A 21,594-nucleotide genomic window follows, 5' to 3' on the forward strand; every position below is an offset into this window, starting at 1 on the left:
ACAATGCTGGCAAAAAGTAATAAAGCCTTCAGTGAAGAAGCCAATGCTTTACCTCCCTGTCACCCATCATCTTATGAAAACTGTATGCACGGAATCTTGGCAGCCCTTTCAGACTCCACTAATAATGGATACCCAAATAGTAACAGCTAAAAAATGCCCCCTTCCCTCTACAGATATAGCAATTTAGCCACATATTTTCGACTGACAGACAGTCAATCTCGACTATTCCCATACATAACATCCAAAAATGAACAGACAATGAAAAAGATCTAGCTGATTTAACATGCAGCAGTAATACACTCTGCTAATCAACACAGGTTCCCAATTAATGACTCGATTGAATTCAAGGTCTTCACCTTGATTTTTAGAACTACCAACAGTTAGAAGTCGTTTATTTTAAGAGCCCGCTTCTCCCTCCAGAGGAAGATCCACATTGTTGGCCGTGCCCTTCAGGAAAAATGGGACCAGGACTAGACAGAGTTGGGAAACAGAGCCTTATTGGTTCATGGCTATAAACACTCTTAAAATCCAATAACCAACCTTCAGAAAAAAATACAGGACTCAAACCATTGCCAAAGTTTCCCTGCATAAAAGTTTAATGGTAAAAATAATACATCAATGCCATGCCAAGTCCCTATTGCATTAATCAGGTTCAAGTGCCCATTACAAATTAATTTAATATTTATACTGACCTGATTCAGAGCAGGGACTTGAACCTGGCTATCCCACATCTTAAGTGAGTCTCCTAACAGCCAGGACATTTGTTATGATAGGGTGGGTCTCCCATTTTCTGGGAGGTGAGAGTAGGGGAAGTGATTTGTCCCGATATGGAATAGGAAAATTTTGCAAATCTTGAAAATATTACAGGATGGGAAAATGTTTCCCACTCAGCTCTATGCTAGTGAAATATAAGTTATAGTAACAGGAAATTCTTCTGACTAAGCTGGAAGGGAAGAGAGTCACAGTTCGAGGCAATGGAAAAAAGATACAAAAGAAAATATAGCTTTCAGTGACCATGCCCACTTTTACTTGCCCCACTGAACCAGACTATTATTGGGGGTTCTGCATTAATTTATTTAAAGCACCAGTTTCACACCTCTGTAAATGCACAGATGAACTGTCAATAGCAATACTTACATTCATTTATCATCAGCACTTCAATGAATGCACTAGCCTGCCAATCAAGGATAATGTTAGTTAAATGCAGAAAGAATAAGTTGCCTTACCGTACACATGGTATTTTCAGTAATAATTAGGGTGAAATCCGAAGAAAACTCAAGATCCGGAATGGATGTTGTGTGACAGTCTATACGCTATCAAAAAAGTGAAATATCAATTTTGACATTAAATAGTTTAATCAGAATTAAAAAATACATCTAAGATGAACTTAACTACATCCCCCTTAAAAAAAGTAAAATAAAATAAAGACTACTTATAGTACACTACTGATTCAACTCATCAGTTGGAAAGAGTAAAACAATGCTACGTATTAGAGTTTTCAAAAAAACACATAACTTTTATAATATATTAAGCAATATTTGTGCAACCCACAAAGATATGTCTACAACAATCGTTCCCAAACATTTAAACTTAACAAAGAAGGAAACTAAATAAAAGTTGGAATACGGAGCCTTTCACCATTGGCTGAAATCTTGTTAAGGCTGGTAGTGATGTAGCCTATACCCATTTGGATGTCTTGGCCAACAGTAGCCTAAGCTGAATGAGTTGCTGGTTTCAGTCTCTCTCTCCATGGACATTTGCCCATATCTCAAAGAACTTATTAATTGGCACCCATGTTGGCAGGTTCAGCAGAAAAAGAAAAGAATGGTTAACCATGGAGACTTCTACTCTCCAAACTTTGAAAAGACAGTCCTCCAGGTTACAGCTGAGGAATGGTGACTTGGCCTAATGGGGAACCTGCGTTGGAGCTACCCGCTACGCTGTATGCATACTGTGAATTAAAAATTTGAAAAATAGTAAGAAAACTCAGTACCATTATTAACAGAGCCTCACTACATATTCAATCTTGTCATAGCTCGGAAAATACCTCACTATTTTTGCATCGTATGGATTCTTTTGATTTGCTTCCTTACAGAAAATTCAAAATTTGTGCAGCACGGCCAGCACATTTTAGCTAATGAATGAATGATAACTGAACATTTTACTGAGTTTAAAAAGAGTACACTTCTAATGCCTATACTCTTCATAGTTTAGCTGATCATGTAATACTCAAACATTTCTCAATGCTGTACACCTTTTATACTTTTTCTGAACCCAATTCTAACAGGCAATACTCAAAATTAATGAATAGCTAATGTGAGGAAAGTGTACTAAACTATTTCCTTTAATAATCTTATGATGAATAGGAACATTTTTATAATTTCCTAGTTATTTTAAATCCATTTATTATGTGGAACAGTTACTGATTAAAATTGTTTATATGTAATGTCATTCTTGCTTCCCTCATTAATTATACTACAGCTTGTGCAATGAACACTAAGAAACAAAGGAGCTCAAGATTAATGGATTTATTTTAAAAAGATATTGTTACTAAAAATTATGTAAAAAGAATAAATTTAAACTGTAAAGAAGTTCTCATATTATATTGGAGCTGTATGATGACAGGCCTATTTTATGAATGGATACTCTGGCTGACTTATACAGCTCAGACAATGATTGTCCCTAAAGGTATACATTAAAGAGAGCTTACTGCACTATTTGATACAGGAAATACATATTTAACTTTAAGACTAGTGTGTTCAGTAATATGACAGAAATAGTGTTAGTGTTATATTATAGGTAGAGTAAGGAATAACACCTACAGTTAAGACACTACCTATTAAAAGACCCTGTTTTCAGTTATGACTTATCCTAAAAGACTGCTCAGGCTGAAGTTTTCCATAACAGGTGTCTGATTTGTCCACCTTAAACATTGCTTCAATGGTTTCAGTAAAAAGCACCAGTACCTCCATCTTTTGGAGCAGGAAATTTGGTAGGGGGGAGGGGTGGCCTTTGTATCAAGGATATGCCTTTTGTTAACCATGTAAAAATTCACCCAAATATGCCAAAATTTAAACTTTGGAATAAATCTCACATATAGACTTATTAGAGTTCGGTAGCTAAATTCTCCAAAGATTCTGTCTGCACTGAGCATGCTGTATCCCCACAGATTCCTAACACTGACCAAACTGCACCATTCTCACAGAGCAAGCTCCACCCTAGATTGCAGGGGTAAAGTTGGCCTTTTTGACACAGCTCCTCATGTGAGGTGCTGCCAGGCACAAGAACTGAGAGTGAAGGGATAGCCTCTCCTGTGCTATCAATGCCCCCCTCTTCCCTCCTCCCCTCAGCTGGTGCTGGGAAGGAGGAGGAGGAGAAGGAGCAAACAACCACATTGGAACGCAGAAGGGTGAGGACAGGAACAGGAGTTGGGGTGACATAAGCAAGATCAGAGAAGGTCTAAAACAGTAAGAAGGGGAAGGTCAGGAACAGGAAGGAGGACAAGAGTGGGGTCTAAACCACTAGAGAGCACTCCCCTAAAAAACCTAAAATTGAACCCAATATTCCTCAAGCCTCAATATTCCTCTACTGTCTAACAAATAACTGTGAAACTCACTGGCAAAATGTGTCTCCATCCCCCTTTTGTGGTAGGTTTAGAAAACAGAACAGCCTTCTATTACTACCAGCAATTCCATTAGCTCAAGTGACAGATGAGCCATGCTGCAGATCTAAAGATCCCAACCCTGCTAATGATACATGCGTGGGTCAGAATGGTTCTACAGAATGTAGTTATAAGAGGTCAGGAAGTTACATCCCAAAGTACTACATAATAAGAACATTAGGTTGCAAAATCAAGAACTCTAAAGTCAGGAAATGCCAGAAATAAGGCAGGAAGAGAAAGGACAGGCTAATGCTTACAGCAGTTCAGTGCTGCCATGGAGAACTGGATTCTATCCCTGCCTCTGGCATAAAGTTCCTGTGTGATATTGGGCAAATACACTATCAGGAATAAGGCACTGCAGCAGAACCACTCTCCAGGCAACCTAACAAGTGCAGTTGGCCTGTAGTAGGCTGCCTAACTGGCTATATTGCCTGAGTGGTTGGAGCCTAGCTCTCAAGCCCAGAAGCAGCAGCTGTGATAGCTCCTCCACTTGCTTCTGCTTGTTCCCAACCATACTCCTGCCTTGACTCACTACAGGTAATCTTTGACCCTTCAAGCTGGCATCTGGCCTCTGACTCCAGCTCTGATCTTGGGCTCCAATTCCTGGCTACTGATTCCTGCTCTGATTACTAGGCTGACTGTCCACATCCCAGTCTCCGACACACATGAACCAAAATGTTCATAGGTGGCCATTGTGTTATCCAGACAGAAACACCTGGAGTTTGATTTGCAGAAGTGCTGAGCACTCAACTGCATCAGCAGGAACTCTGCTCTGGAGCTATGAAGTGTGCTATAAAATGCTAATTACTCTGCAATAAATCTAGCCCAACGCTTCTCAATCTGGGCACCCAAAGTTAGTGGACACTAGAAAATTTTGGCTTCAACTAATACCCGAGTTTCCTCGTGTGTAAAAAGGGCATAATACCACCATCTCCATCTCACACGGATGTTGAAAAATTCAATAATATCTGTAAACACCAAGCAACGAGGACGACAGCAGCAAAGAAAAGCCCAAGTGGAAATTAATAATTCTGTATTCAGTGCAGGGTCTGGAGCAGCAAATAAAGCATGGGAACACACAGAATAAGGAGAATGGAATTAAATTATAATTATAGGCCTGTTGGGGTAATTATAGGCCTGTTAGGGTAATTATAGGCCTGTTAGCTTGACGTCTGTAGTATGTAAGGTCTTGGAAAAAATTTTAAGGGAGAAATTAGTCAAGGACACAGAGTCAATGGTAATTGGGACGAATTGCAACATGGATTTACTAAAGGTAGATCGTGCCAAACCAATCTGATCTCCTTCTTTGAGAAGGTGACAGATTACTTAGATAAAGGAAATGCGGTAGATCTAATTTACCTCGATTTCAGTAAGGCGTTTGACACGGTTCCGCATGGGGAACTGTTAGTTAAATTGGAAAAGATGGGGATGAATATGAAATTTGTAAGGTGGATAAGGAACTGGTTAAAGGGGAGACTCCAGCGGGTTGTATTGAAGGGTGAACTGTCAGGCTGGAAGGAGGTGACTAGTGGAGTCCCTCAAGGATCGGTTTTGGGACCGATCTTATTTAACCTTTTTATTACTGACCTTGGCACAAAGAGCGGGAATGTGCTAATAAAGTTTGCGGATGACACAAAGTTGGGGGGTATTGCTAACACGGAGAAGGACAGGGATACTATTCAGGAAGATCTGGACCACCTTGTAAACTGGAGTAAGAGTAATAGGATGAAATACAATAGTGAAAAGTGCAAGGTCATGCACTTAGGGATTAATAATAAGAATTTTAGATATACGTTGGGAATTTTAATAAGAATTTTAGATATACGCTTCAGTTGGAAGCGACGGAGGAGGAGAAGGACCTTGGGGTACTGGTCGATAGCAGGATGACTATGAGCCGCCAATGTGATACGGCTGTTAAAAAAGCAAATGCGATTTTAGGATGCATTAGGCGAGGTATTTCCAGCAGGGATAAGGAGGTGTTAATACCGTTATATACGGCGCTGGTGAGACCCCATCTGGAATATTGTGTGCAGTTCTGGTGTCCCATGTTCAAGAAGGATGAATTCAAACTGGAACAGGTCCAGAGACGGGCTACTAGGATGATCCGAGGAATGGAAAACCTGCCTTATGAAAGGAGACTCAAGGAGCTTGGCTTGTTTAGCCTGGCCAAAAGAAGGCTGCGGGGGGATATGCTTGCTCTATATAAATATATCAGGGGCGTTAACGTTAGGGAGGGAGAGGAATTATTTAAGTTTAGTTCTAATGTAGGCACGAGGACGAATGGGTACAAACTGGATATAAGGAAGTTTAGACTTGAAATTAGACGAAGGTTTCTAACCATTAGGGAAGTGAAGTTTTGGAACAGCCTTCCGAAGGAAGTAGTGGGGGCAAAAGACTTATCTGGCTTCAAGACTAAGCTTGATAAGTATATGGAGGGGATGTTATGATAGGATAGTTTAATTTGGGCAACTGATCTTGGATTATCACCAGATAAGTCTGCTCAATGGTCTGCGGGGAGATGTTGGATGGGATGGGAACTGAGTTACTGCAGAGATTTCCTTCTTGGGTGCTGGCTGGTGAGTCTTGCCCACATGCTCAGGGTTTAGCTGATCGCCAGATTTGGGGTCGGGAAGGAATTTTCCTCCAGGGCGGATTGGCAGGGGCCCTGGAGGTTTTTCGCCTTCCTCTGCAGCGTGGGGCATGGGTCGCTTGCTGGTGGATTCTCTGCAGTTTGAGGTCTTCAAACCAGTTTTGAGGATTTCAATAACTCAGTCCTGGATTAGGGGTTGTATAAAAGTGGATGGGTAGGGTTCTGTGGCCTGCCTTGTGCAGGAGGTCAGACTAGATGATCATGTTGGTCCCTTCTGACCTATGAGTCTATGAGTCTAAATATTTAATAGCTGTTTATTCAGTGAGAAATATCTTTCCTGGGCACTGAATGAGGCAGGTGCTCAAATAGCACATGATCAAGTAATCAAAGACTGTCTCCTGGTGCAAGTACAAAAGGGGAGCAATTAAAGGCTGCACTGGCAACTGGCATTTCCTAACTTTTGAGCGCTTAATTCTGAAACCTTAGCCTTTTTACCTTTGTCTTCCTGGATGTTATTACATACACATCCCCAACATGATATTGAGACATATGGCTGTATAAAACTGGCTTAGGCAATGTATTTTGGGCTGTTGTGGAGCTGCCCATAGTTCCATGCTAATTTTGAGTTGGGAGCATACCAGCACATTCTGAAGTCATTGCTAACTCATCTTGGATAGGTTATAACTCAGTAAGTATAACACTTGTAATCAAGACCGACAGACCGTTGGCCATATTTTAACCTCTGACAAAGTTTATAAATACAAGATACATTCATCTCCTATCAAATACAAGGTTAAGCTAGGGGAGCCTTGGGCACTAGAAGTATTTGGACAGAATTCCTTTACAGAAATAACTATCCAGGGAAATTAGAGGAGAAATTAATTGACATTGGTTTTAAGAGTTCAAATATTTGAAGGAAAGACAGCAACAACTTTTAATGAAAACAGAGAACATGGACCTAGTTGGATTGTCTTCCCTCCTTACAATCTTAAAATTTCTTGCTGAAGTAAAGCCTCTTTTCTCCAGGATGGAGGGGAAAAAAACCATGAAGGGATGGATGGTATTTCACCAAAGCTCTCCAGTTGCCCACAGACAAGCCTGTTTTATCTACATCTTTCTTTCCTGGCAACCCTTTCTCCTACTGAGGTGGCTTGAACGGTATGTGCAATTCAGTGCACACCTTAAAATTTCAGACAAGTGAGCATTCTAGAATTTAACCTCTGCCAGAAGACATACAATATTAAATGACTCAGTATGAAATAAGAATCACAATATCTGTTTACAATGAAAGCTATTTACTTTGTAATCACTCTTCTCCTTTGCACTGTCACTATGAAAAGACAGCACAATCTGGTTCTCAGGAGAACCTGAAGATATTAGCTGACTGGAAAGTCAGAAATTTGTAGCAAATTAAAGTTGTAAAATTATATAACCACTTTATTTCCTCTGTTCTGGGGGGCAGAAGAAAGACCTGGATTTAGAGGAAAAAAAGTTTAAAGATCATTACTTTTATATATCAGGAGCCAGAAGTTCCTAAATGGACTTTAGAATCTGCACTTAGTTTTTGATATTTAAAGTAAGCCATTTTAATGCTGTAAATACCTTGTTGCATTTGTTCCAGGATTTCTCTAGATTAAATATGCTTTATTAATCTTTTCCATATTAAAAATAGTTGTTTGAGAATTTATGAATGGAAATAAAAAACCTGAAGAATGCATTTTTAGTGTGCTTTTATTTTAGAGAGGTATTTGGTACAGTACCTTAACGACACTGGCTTCAGATATAAGTGTGCTTGGATCCACTACCTCCACAACAGCTTCAGGAATTACAGCCTTCTTCATGCAGGACATGTTGAAGCCATACACATCATCCCAGAAAGCTAGTCTATCTGCATGTTTATTCTTATCACCTATAGCCACCAGGCTAATGGTGCAGATGTCTGGATAGACTGTAACAAACAGAAAGGACTAGAGGTGAAAAAAGAATGAGACTTCAGATGCTCTTTTATGTTTTATAAATGAACAACAAAAAAAAAGGAACCGATTTTAGCGCTTGCACAGGGATCCAACCAACAAACAGTTTCATAGGCTGAAGTCCTTTTAGCCACAGAATATGGATAGGCTAGACCAGTGGCTCTCAACCTTTCCTGACTACTGTGCCCCTTTCAGGAGTCTGACGTGTCTTGCGTACCCCTAAGTTACACCACATTTAGAAACTACTTGCTTACAAAATCAGACATAAAAAATACATAAGTGTCACAGCACACTATTGCTGAAAAATTGCTTATTTTCTAATTGTTACCACATAATAATAAAATTAATCAGTTGGAATATAAATATTGTACTTACATTTCAGTGATCGTATATCAAGCAGTATAAACAAGTCATTGCCTTTATGAAGTTTGCCCCACACTACCATGGCAACATGTCTCAAAAGAAGATACCTCTATGGTTGAGCCATGCTGCCAGGATACGGAGGCGAAACATTCCATGGAGAATGCCTTGGACCATAGGGCATTCTTCGGCTTTTATGCTGAAACTACCCATAAGTGAGTATACCAAAGCCTGAAAATTTACCAGGCAGTTACTGGCCAAAGGCCTTTAGGAAAGCTGAAGAAAGCCTACTAGCAATGTCAAAGGGCAAATCCCTCATGAAACGTCCTCCACCAGAAAGGGGAAGAATGACGTGACGCCTATTGCAGTGATGCCTACTGCAGCGCTATCTTTTGTATCAGCTTCTTGCTCATAGATGTTTGATGGCATTTTTAAGAAATACCTTCTGGCTGCCGGAAAGGAGGAGGAGTTCTCTCCTCCTTCTTCCTATCTTCAAGAAATCTCTTCCCTACGCACACTACATTTGGGACTCTACCACTCCCCAACTTCCATTTGTGATTGCTCCTTTCCCATGAATAGGACCAGCACCTGTCTCTGCTTATTGCTTTCTCAAACAGTAGTGGGTGACTGACACTCTTGTTTAACAGTTCACCAGTTTCACTGTGGGAGGGCATGGACCAGCATTCACATCGCACTTCCTGCCAGCACCCGCCCCAAGCTGGAAAAGCCAATGATCCAACCAGTGGACTGCATCTGATGATGAGTCCTGGTCATGTGCCGCTTGAAGCACACTGCACATATGCTAAGAAATGAAACTGGTCCTGTGGCAATTTCACTCGGTTGTTGACCGGAAAAGTTGTGAATTGCAGTAACACTGGATATCGCAGTCTGCAGTCTCTGGAGAACAGCACTGCATCAGCCGGAAGGTTATCCTCACATTGGAATTAAGTTAAAATAGCACCTTACCTTTTGCAGAATAGATGGCTAGGATTCTTCCCACAGGGAAGTTTCCTACTTGCCACTGGTGAGATGTTAAACCTTTATTGGAGGATTTATCATTAATACATACACACAACCAGACATTTTTTTTTGTCTAAATATAAGTAGTAAGCACATTGCAGGGCACTTTACCATTTTAATGTTTTTACAGAGAAGTGCGGCAAATGGTAATAAAAATCAAACTAGGTTTCTCTTTTCTTTTCCAACATCTGGTTAACTGTAAAATTGATTTCTTTTTCAATACTTGAAATTTTAACTTTATGAGAATGAGCATGATGGAATCAGTGAGAGGCAGGGGATGTATAGGAAGACAAATATACAAAGATAATATAATTTTTCTTTTTAATACACTGAAGTGAGAAAATAGTAGAATTAGGGAATCTCAGGGTTGGAAGTGACCTCAGGAGGTCATCTAGTCCAACTCCCTGCTCAAAGCAAGACCAATCTCCAGACAGACTTTTGCCCCAGATCCCTAAATGGCCCCCTCAAGGATTGAACTCACAACCCTGGGTTTAGTAGGCTAATGCTCTAAACCACTGAGAGCTATCCCTCCCCGTGAATAATTTGTCACTCCAGATGAGACTCGACTCTACAATCCCTGGCTTAGGAAGCCAATGCCTTATCCATTAGGTGACTGAAGTGCAATAGTAAACTGAAAGGTACTTCCGTGCAACAAAAGCAGGTTTATTCCAAAGGAAGTCCCCCCCTTAGTTTAACCAACCAACCACACAGAAAGGCATCTTTGCTAAAGAAGTCACACTCTTTCATACAAAATATTCATTAAGAAAGCATCATCGTTGACAATTGCAAAAAAGTTCTACATAAATAAACAAGCACGTTGTAATATTCTTAACATATTTCTGGCTAGCTCTTTTAAACAGCATTAATTAACAACACACCATTGATCAGAAGACTATCATGCCCACTGTACAGATGAGGAAACTGAAGCAAAGCTATTGACTTTTTCCAAGACAGGACTCTGATTAACTCACCAGGAAAAAGGCAACATGATGAGAGATCAAAGGGCAGCAGCCCAACATGTACCATTTGCAACAAATCAGTTGCTTTCCACACACCTGACAGCTGTCACACAAAACCAGCATCTGGCTTGTGAGTGGTTTCCTGGAGCAAGCGACAAGGGGCTGCAGTTTCTCAATACTCCCCTGTTGCTTGTCTGTGCCAGAGAGTCTTGCAAACTGCATTTTGCTAATTTTTGCCTCCCAGCATTCCAAGCCGCCTCTTGGATCACAAGGGACACCCCAATGAGAATGCAGACTATGTAATAACTAATTCACAAAGCAAGCAAAATGTCCTGAACGTTACTGCTGCTCCACGAATTGGCTAATAAGGTTTGCAGGAAGGGTTCCAAAACAATTAGGAATTTTGCTTCCAGGGCTAGCAGAGGAAGGGAATATTACGATGGTACTCTCAAAATTGTGAGTGTTGGTCAGATCTTGCAGGTCTTAGCAATAGTGTGGTACAGTATATAAGGACATGCTAGCAAGCAAGTGGCACTAGGATTGTAGTGTATGAGGGAGGAAACGGCAACCTGCAACAGGTATGTAATACAGTAACTCCTTGTTTAACATTGTAGTTATGTTCCTGAAAAATGCAAGCAAAACGATGTTAAGCGAATCCAATTTCCCCATAAGAATTAGTGTAAAGGGGGGGTTAGGTTCCAGGGAAATTTTTTTCACCAGACAAGACACACACACACACACACAGAGTATAAGTTTTAAACAAACAATTTAATACTGGTACACAGCACACACACACAGAGAGTATAAGTTTTAAACAAACAATTTAATACTGGTACACGGCAATGATGACTGTGAAGCTTGGTTGAGGTGGTAAAGTCAAGAGGGTGGGATATTTCTCAGGGAATGCCTTACTGCTAAATGACCAACTAGCAGTTGGCTGAGCCCTCAAGGGTTAAACACATTGTTGTTAACGTAGCCTCACACTCTACAAGGCAGCACAAATGGAGGGAGGACAGACAGCATGGCAGACAGAGACAGACACACACCACTTGTGTGTGAGAGAGGCGCATTGCTCCTTTAAGTCCCTGACCCCACTCTAAGTACATTGCCTTTGTAGGGGGAGGGATAGCTCAGAGGTTTGAGCATTGGCCTGCTAAACCCAGGGTTGTGAGTTCAATCCTTGAGGGGGTCCACTGGGGTAAAAATCAGTACTTGGTCCTGCTAGTGAAGGCCGGGGGCTGGACTCAATGACATTTCAAGGTCCCTTCCAGTTGTTCTAGGAGATATAAATACTTAATAATTGGAGGTATACCTTAAATAGATCAGCAAGCTGAGATAGAAGCTGCTGCTAGGAAGCTCCCTCTGTCCCAAGCTCCATCATGTGTCCTATGGAAGATGGGATAAGCACGGGGACACCCTGACATTAGCCCCCACTCTCCACAGCAAGCAGGAGGCTCTGAGGAACAGCTCCAAGGCAGAGGGTATGAGCAGTACATAGCAATGTGGGGGAGGGACAGCTGAACTGCTGGGGCAACTGATGGCCTGCTGGGCAGCTACCGAACGGTGAGCTGATAGGAGGGCTGTTGGTCCACCCTGGTTCCAAGCCCCCACCAGCTAGCTGCAACAGGCTGTTCTTCCTGCAAGCAGTGGACAAGGCAGGTGGCTGCCGAACAATGTTATAAGGGAGCATTGCGCAACTTTAAAATGAGCATGTTCTCTAACTGATCAGCAACAAGACAACATTAACCAGGACGACTTTAAGTAAGGAGTTACTGTACTACCATGATCAGGTCCATAGTTCTGAGCCATTGTGTCAACAGGAGATGATTTGCCTTGTATGTTAAGCCTGAAATAATATAAGTTTGCCATCCAATTGCTTTAAAATTACTTCCACTGTGTGCCAAACTCCTAAATCAGCTGCAAAACTTCTGATTGATTAGACTAGAGTAAGCTCTAAACAGCAATTGGAGGGTAAACACTAAGTGCCCAAATGTAATCTTTAGTTTATCAACCAAACATGAATTAACAAGCCCTGTAAATAGAGTTAAACAAGACACTGTGCCACAGCCAGGACACATGGGCAAAGGACCATAAACACACGTACCACTGTTTGTAGAACTATTTGCCCTTTTATAATATTGTTCAGACCATAAATAGCAGGAACAGGTACAGCTATGCTTAAATTGTTTTTAATCTTATCCTGCAAATGAGATTTTAACAATTTTATGCAACAACGCAAGACTTAAATTCTCACATTTGATAACAACATGACTTCACATATCCTTATAAAGGGACGTAAATGGATGTTTGACTTACAAATTATCTGTAATAATTACAAATCCAATGGTGGCTATGGATTTATACCATGCTCATCACCATGGTATCTGAGTGCTTTACAAAACTAAGAGCTTTTGCCAGAGATGTAAACATTGATTCTAATACTTAGGAACTTGTGTCATTTGGATGATCTATCAGTTAAAGTCTCTCCTTTCACCCCATTTATCCCATGATTTATAGGAAAGTAGGTCTGTAAACATTTAAAATAAGTGGCTTTAATCATATTGGTCAGTTTCACTCCCCATCCTCCTTGTTGTTTCTAAAAATTAAATCCTCCCCAGTCCATCTTTGTCTGACCCACTCCTAACATTTTCCCATCCAATCCTGACATGTCTGTCATTTAGTTTTCTCTGACTGAAGCTATAACTGAATACTTATTCCATCTCACAAATGAAATTAACAAAATGCTGATTGGACAGAAGCACTCAGCAGCCAGCTCACAAATTCATAGCTTTGACATCTGTGTCCTTCTCGACTCACTGCCCAGAAATCATTTGTCATTGGTAACAGCTCACGTGGTGAACAGAGTAAGATGGGAAATCCTTTATCCCTTAGTAATGCCTCACAAATTTCAGGACATTAAAGGGTAAGACTATAAACCTCAGGGTATATAGGAATAATTCCAAGTGAACAATAATGTGATCTAGTCATGAACAAGCAAACATGACACACTCCTCCCCACCCCCCATGAAGATTGTGTACCTAGCCCACTCACAATCACTTTGTATTTCATCCAAATATATGGGAAAATACATGCCTAATCAAGAAAAAAAAGTTATGTATAATGAACAGATAGGCATTGTGTAACAAGAAATTTTCACTCCCAAATAAAGGTATTATGTTCTATACACATTGAGACACCTTGGCATCCCAACATTCACCACTGTCATGTAATTAGGATATTTGTACAAAGTATGCCTCGTGAGGTATCATTCTAAAAGTCTTGATCTGCTAGACATTAATATCTTGTTGGATTGTATGTGCTATTGTCATATGTGAAGTTATGAAGTTTGGTTATGTATGTGTTACTGAAACATGTTGCAAAGTTGAAAGGCTGCTTGTGGGGGTTTTCAGGTATAACAGTAAAAAGGCCAAACAATATTGGCTTATTGAGGAAATGCACACAAGCACAAGGATTACCCCAGGAACTGTGTATAATAAAGAAACCTCTCAGAGATAGCACCCAGGTCACAGCAGAAGAGCTTTCCAGGAAGTAGAAGGAAGATATAAAAGGGAGAAAATGACATCATGATGGGACCTTACTCTCCCTACAACACCACACCTGGAAACACCTGAGGAATAAAGACTGAATGGGGGAAGTGATGGTCCCAGGCTAAAGCGATTTCTAGCCTGTGTATGAAAACCTGGGAAATCTACGCTGAAAAGCCAAGGCAGCTTGTGCCTTAAGAATCTGCCAGCCTGTTTATCGCTCAGGGTGAGAATTTGCTAACCCATATCCTACCTATCTAGTGTGTTAAGCTCAGTTTGCGGTTTTGTTAGGTAATCTGCTTTGATCTGTTTGCTATCACTTATAATGGCTTAAAATCTCTCTTTTGTAGTTATAACCTTGTTTTGTTTTTGTCTAAAACTAGTGTGTGGAAAGCCTAACTTGAGGCAGAATGCTGTGTATATTCCTCTCCACATTGAAGGAGGGAGCAAATTTCACGAGCTTGCGCTGTACAGTTCTCTGGGCAGCGCAAGACAGTATAATTTTGGGTTTATGCTCCAGAGGGGTGTGCATGCCTTAGGAATTTAGCGGAGCATTCCCATGCAGAGCTGACCTCAGCAAATGCGTGTAGCTGCAGATGAGTGTGTCCCTACCTGTATGTTTGCTGGTGAGGAGTTGAGGGCCTGTTACAGCAGTACACTGTAAATGGAACCCAGGCTGGTGGGTCAGGCAGGATCAGTGGTACCCCATTTCCAGGTGGCACCCCGAGAGGAACCAATCACACACATCAACCCAGATATTTTGAGGAGCTAGTAAAGTAAGTTGGGGCAGCTAGTATCTAATTGATAAAGCATAAAACTGGAGATCTAGAATCCATTCCAGGTTCAGCCTGACTTACTGCAAAAACTATAGACAAGTCAACCTCTTTCAAAGTCAGGGAATTTGACAAAATAGAGACCCTAATACTTATCCACCTTGTAAAGTGGTTAGAGATACAAGAATAAAATGTGTTGGAAAGTTCAGGACCTTAATAATGTACCTCCAGCTGAAGGCTAGCCAGAAAGATTCATCCTACAACTGATTTATACTTTTAGCTGTCTGGGTTTGGAAGTGTCTTTAGTTCTACTGCTACTCACATGTACTGAAGAGCTGACCTTTTTGTGCTATGGAGAGTAGGGATCTTTTGGTGCCTGAACCCCACCTGCTGGCTGATTTATGGGGTGACATTGGTCTGTCTCAGAGGCATCCTATTCACCTTCCATACCAGCTGGCAGAAGAGTAGAGTAGTGATTATCAATGCCTAAAGGAAAAAGTATTCTATTTAAAATCTAACTAAACGAGCTGGACAGACAGTGGTTGAATAATATGGAATCACTCTGAGGAAAAAAAGATGAGAGAATTCCTAGCACTGCTGCTGAACCATCACGTTCTGTCCCTTGAGGAAAATGAGGAAGGCTCAGATTTCTAACAATCCTTCCAGCAGTGAGGATGGAGAACAACATATTACCTCCCTTTTTCAACATTGATAGTATGCTAGGTTAAATGGGAGGTCAAAGATTTCTTGGTGTTCTAAGATGTGCTTGGAGCAATCGGGGGGAAAAAGCATTGCTAAATGCCACTGTTACATTACAGAATGTCAAAAATCTTTAATATACCTACATTACATATTTCAAGACAAGAACTACCTATTAATAGGGATCTGTGGGAAGCTTAACACGACTGGATCCCAATTCTGAATGGAGTTCCTGTGCACTATTGTAAAAGCATTAACTGGAGCAACACTACATATTATTACATTTTTTCTTTAACCCAGGAATACTAATTTCTTGTTTGCCTGTGTAATCTTCAGCTTTATAACTGAATTCCACACATCTCCACAAGAGTGCCTTTTTTCGCTGCTGCGCCTCTAATCGCATGATAGCACATTGCAATCAAACAGTGCACTGCAGTGAGCGCTGTTACAAAGTCATTAATCCAGTCATTAAGTCAGCATAGTGAAACTGAATACAAGCACGGTTAGTACAACATGGAAAAACAGTGTGAACAGCTGCAATAGAAAAGGTCAAAATGAAATCTACGAGAGGTAAAAATCTTACATTAATAAAACGTATACAAATGCATAGTCTAGACAACAGTATCATAGGAACAGTATGAAATATTTTAAAGACTTATTCATAGCACCCATTTTACTACTATCAAAACCACATAAATTGCGCAAATTACTCTATCCAACCCACCTCTGTCTTTTCTGTTCTAGAAAAAGAGCACAACTTCCCTGGGATAAAAATGCATGTGTAAAAAACCATGAAACAGTGCCACATTTATAATCCCTGCTTTTTTCATAATGTTTCCTGTGCCTGCGAAAGTCTCTATATGTGCCAAGTATATTAACTACTTACCTTAAGACCCAATTTTCCCACCACCGTTTCTCTAATTTAGTGCTATATTGCTTTTACTCTGGCTTACACCCAAAAATTAATGCCAACACTTTCAAACTTAATACACAAAATTTGGTTTGCATCTCTTATTTGTTATCTTTGTGGCTCCTTTCTTTTCCCCTTCTAAGTCAGTTACTCTTATTTCCTGTCTCAGTGCCTTAGCATATGGAGTATAGTAACTACTCGCTTAGCGCTGTAGTTATGTTCCTGAAAAATGTGACTTTAAGCGAAACAATATTACACGAATCCAATTTCCCTATAAGAATTAATTTAAATGTGGGGGTTAGGTTCCAGGGAAATCTTTTTCACCAGACAAAAGACTATAAAAATATATATAATGTGTACACACACACACACACACACACGTTTTAAACAAACAATTTCATACTGTACACAGTGATGATGATTGTGAAGCTTGGTTGAGGTGGTGAAGTCAGAGGGTGGGATATTTCCCAGGGAATGCCTTACTGCTAAATGATGAACTGGAAGAGCTGAGTCCTCAAAGGTCCATGCTTGATCCAAAACTGTCATTTCTTCTTCTGCCCCTTACCCAAATATCCAAACCTTCCTCTCTGTCCAGATAACTGAGACTCTTGCCCATGCCATAAGCATTGACCATCTTCATTAATAATGGATCACTGAGGCCAAAAACTTAGCAAAATTGATTTAAAAAAAGAAGATTGTACATTTATACAAATACAAAGAATATCCAGTGCTATAATAGTCAAGGCTACAAATTTGGAAGAGATAAAACCTCATACTTCAGGGTTTAAGCCAATCTTTAATTACAGGGGAGTAGGAGACCACCTAAAATGCAAGGTAGATTATCCCACACCTCTTTAATGCAATTTCTTACACAGTCCTCTGAAACACCTGATCCTTGTCACCGTCAGCCATAGGATATTGGACTGATCACAAGTCTGATCCATATGTTAATTCCTATGTCCTTACTACAACTTGTGGGTAGTGGGGAAGTTGAAGACTACATTACCCATCTCCATTTCATTCAAAAAAATAGCCTTCCATAATTTCTATGCCTACTCCAACCATGTCAGTTCTCCTTTACTTGAACCCCATCCTTCATTTCCCCTTGCTTTCCAATCAGATGCAGGCTTCTCTTCTTCAAGGTCCGCTCAATACAACATCCTGGACTACTTCTGAGACCAAGCCCCTTATCACATCTCTATACTTGTGCTCCACCACCAACTATAACGGTCTTGATATACAATTAATCTCCTCTCCCGCCACCACAATCATTTTCACACCATTCTCCCTATGCCAGCCTGTCAAGCCACCCCTTCTTTCAAACATCTCCCTGAATACTTCCATGTGCTGCATTGTGCACAAGTAAAGAAAAAGAACAACATTATGAAGACTTTAATTTTGTTGACTCTGTACTGATGAGGCAATGGACCAATTATCATCATTATGGGCAGCTCAGTTTTATATTGGACAGCTGTCTGAGATCACTAACACTAAAAACCTTTCTGATTCTGTATAATACATTGGTTCTTGCCTCTCAAAAAACACAACAACCTGTTACTACATTGTCAAACAGTTGATGGATCAACACTAGTATATAAATAACCACAACTACCAATCTACAATTGTAGTACTAACAACATAACAGATTCATAGTTTATTTAATCTAAGATAATATACAGTATCACTCAAAGACAGACCTAGGGTTCTTGAAATACTGAAAGCCCATCTGGTAACTGACCTGCACTTTTCCCTAGCTAGGCACAATTTTAATTAAGCCACTTATCTGTGCATGTAACGAGTTTGTGAATAAGTGACCACCTAATGGCCCCATTTTCTATTAGAAAAACAAAACTGGGAATATTAAAAATCCCCAAAATTAATTTTGATAATAGGATTGAAAGCAGTCAGAAAAATTAACTAGCATCCTGGGAATGAATTTATATATACATACACGCATACACAATAAAATTGCAGTGGCAGGATGGGTGCAAAAGGTGATGACAGAGCAGATTTACTAAAACTTCAACTAAACTGAACTAGGAAGCCTTGGCCCTGGTCTACACTGAATAACGTAGCTGAAGTCGACGTACTCAGATCGACTTACTGTAGTGTCTTCATGTGGTGAGTCGCCTGCTGCCACTCCATCGACTCTGCTTGCGCCTTTTGCGGCGCTGGAGTACAGGAGTCGGCGGGAGAGTGCTCAGGGGTCGATTTATCGCATCTAGACTAGACACGATAATCCCCGCTAGATTGATCGCTACCCACCGATCCGGTGGGTAGTGAAGACATACCTTTAGTGCAGTTCCTAATTGTTTCTTATAGCTGGGGACTACTTCAGAATAGCCCAGTGTGTGCATCTAAATAGAGTAGATGCAAAAATAAGATTGAGAAGGATATAAAGCCATCTGATATAACATGAATTTGGATATAACATGGTAAAGCAGTGCTCCAGCGGGGAGGGGCTGTGCACTCTGGTGGATCAAAGCAAGTTCAAATAACATGGTTTCACCTATAATGCGGTAAGATTGTTTAGCTCCCAAGGACAGCGTTATATTGAGGTAGAGGCATATGTTATTTTGAAGCATGGATGTGAGTAGATTTAAATCACTGCACCTCCAAATGGTTAGATTCCTCCAGAAATAGACCAGCTTTAGTTCTCCATGTACATAGGGCATATAATCTAAGCAAAGTTAATATACTTTTCAACCTTAAAACAGGTCTTGGGAAAGACTGCATATAGCACACTGAAGAATTTACATAGGTGAAAATGAAGTGGCATGCAGTTTCTGGTTGCAAAAGTACCCTGTTATTTACAAACTTTCAAGGTTTTGTTTTAATGCAAAGTGTTCTTGAAAACACCATTAACTTTAAGGCCTGAGTAATCCCATCTAATACTCTTCTATTACCTCTATGGTAAATGAATGCCTTGAAGCTTCCTCTAATGGAAGCATTTTTCACTTCGACTGAGAACTGTATCAGCCATGCATAGCATATTGTAAGCCTTTAGGTTCATTCGGTTTTCCCCTCAGAGTTGGATTATTTATTAGAAAGAATTCTGAACCAACCTGAGCCTCCCTCTGCCAGGTACTTGTCTTTTGCATAAATGACAGAATCCAGCATAGACTCAAAGAGAAGGAAATAGCCCTGGAAAGGGGAAAAAAGATAGTTTAGAAAGAATTGTTTTCTATATCTACAAGTCAATGCAAATATTTGTTATTACACCAGTACATCATCTCCTCCTATTGATTCACTAGAGAACTTTCAGGCCCCAAAGGTTATATGATAAAGTTATTAGCAACTAAATATAAAGGCTTAGAAGAGAAGAGCTATCTAGGTTCTAATATGCTCCCCATGACCAGAGTATGAATGTCTTACAAAAAATTAATGTTTTTCCTCAATTTTGATTTTGCTATAGTATTTCTACAGCAATATTCTAGTTACATAGACGAGCATCATACATTTCTCTAATGGCTAAAAGACCTGCTAAATTAGAAGTTATATACATTTACTATTCCATGCACACCAATTTTTATATATATAAATATACATACACACACACACCTGTAATGTACAACTACAAAAGTGTTTCTAAATTAATGTATTTTGATTAAGTTTCAGGCAACACAGGTATACTTGTGTATTTAAATTACTTTCTAAATAGGATTCCCAAAGAAATTTTGGAACTAGCCAATGGAACTAGACATGGATTAGAAATCAGATCTGTTGAACTTACAGGAGCGATGAACTGTATGTGTTGATTTGACTGTACAGTAGTTCAAAATTAATACAAGACAGGAAAACTCCTTTCCACTTAAAATGACTACCAAAGAGATAAACACCAAAAACAAAATGTTTATATTATTTAGCATCTCTAACTTGGTGGTATTCTGTATTCTTGGTGGTATATCTTGGACAATACGCACAAAACCTTCCCCCGCACTCCAGAGATACCTGGAGGTGCTATAATCCATGAATTTATAACAGGATTCCATACCAACAACATTGCATATCAGCACACACATTTACAGGAAATAATTTGGTTAGAACTTTGAGTGATGGGTAAATTCTGTTTATTTCTTTTGATAAATATTTAAGGTTTATATTTGTTTAAGACTAATTGCTAAACTCTAATTGTTTGAAACATATTACGCACATTTTTTTTCAAAAACATCAAGTCAATTGTTTTCTTCCATGCAATACCAATGCCAACAGAAAGACAGCATTAGAGGAATCAGATTTAAATACAATAGCATTTCAGTAGTCACAGCATGTTTTATAGTACGTGTAAATAACCATTGTTCTACAAACTGGCCTAGTGCCCATTACGCCACAGTCCTTGTATTTTATGGCTTACAGAATGGCCCTTATCTTCACTACTATTATACATTTCATCTACATTTGTTTTTATACTTCTGAAGCAACTGAGAAAAAAAGTTAACACCGATTTTGTATTTTCATTTGGAAGTCCTCACTCCCACTCTATTTAAAACAAAGTTTATCGATACAACTGGACCTGTGCCAGTAATTGAACTTTCACGTGGAAAACCACACGACTAAAGCACATCAAACACTTCTGGTAGGGTATTGCAAGAGCCTGATCTATAAAATGTTATCTGCATTTCCAGAAAGGAAAATGTTTTATGCAGGGGAAAAAACAGACCACAGAAAAACGTATTACAAAAATTCTGCACTTCAGACTCCAATTGCATAGTTTAATATATTGTTTGTTCCGACATGAAAGCATTTATCATTTTCTACACAAGAAAAAAAATTGAAGAATAAATCAACTGGCTTTTGCAGATGGTATGCATTTTCAAATGAAAACTAACAACTCAGAAAATATTGTTCATAAGTGTGCATCACTTACATTGGATACTCCTGCAATTACCACCAAGTAATACCACATTTAAGTATAATTATAACTAAAGTACCACTAGCCAACAGCATGCAACACTGAGTAAAAAATTGTATCAGACAAGCAAACTATCATTGCTGAATCTACTAGAGAATTAAAACTGTCCTCTGGGATGCTCTCTGTTTCGTCTGCTCCACTTATATTCTTATAGGACATGTCTTAGCATACACTTATTTCTGCATTTTTAC

At 39.7% G+C, this 21,594-nt stretch overlaps 1 protein-coding gene across 5 annotated transcripts in view; it reads right to left on the bottom strand.

Moving 5' to 3' along the window:
• Positions 1 to 21,594, bottom strand: part of PRMT3 (protein arginine methyltransferase 3) — a 119,037-nt gene that overhangs the window by 34,414 nt on the left and 63,029 nt on the right. For all 5 annotated transcript variants that reach the window (XM_050955383.1, XM_050955385.1, XM_050955386.1 and 2 more), the window contains 3 exons: positions 19,557 to 19,635; positions 8,012 to 8,199; positions 1,227 to 1,313 (listed from right to left, as the gene is read on the bottom strand). In XM_050955383.1, the coding sequence (XP_050811340.1) occupies positions 1,227 to 1,313; positions 8,012 to 8,199; positions 19,557 to 19,635 (354 nt within the window). The remainder of the gene's footprint in view (positions 1 to 1,226; positions 1,314 to 8,011; positions 8,200 to 19,556; positions 19,636 to 21,594) is intronic.

The sequence above is a fragment of the Gopherus flavomarginatus genome, chromosome 5 (genome assembly GCF_025201925.1).
Source record: "Gopherus flavomarginatus isolate rGopFla2 chromosome 5, rGopFla2.mat.asm, whole genome shotgun sequence".
NCBI classification, from domain to species: domain Eukaryota; kingdom Metazoa; phylum Chordata; order Testudines; family Testudinidae; genus Gopherus; species Gopherus flavomarginatus.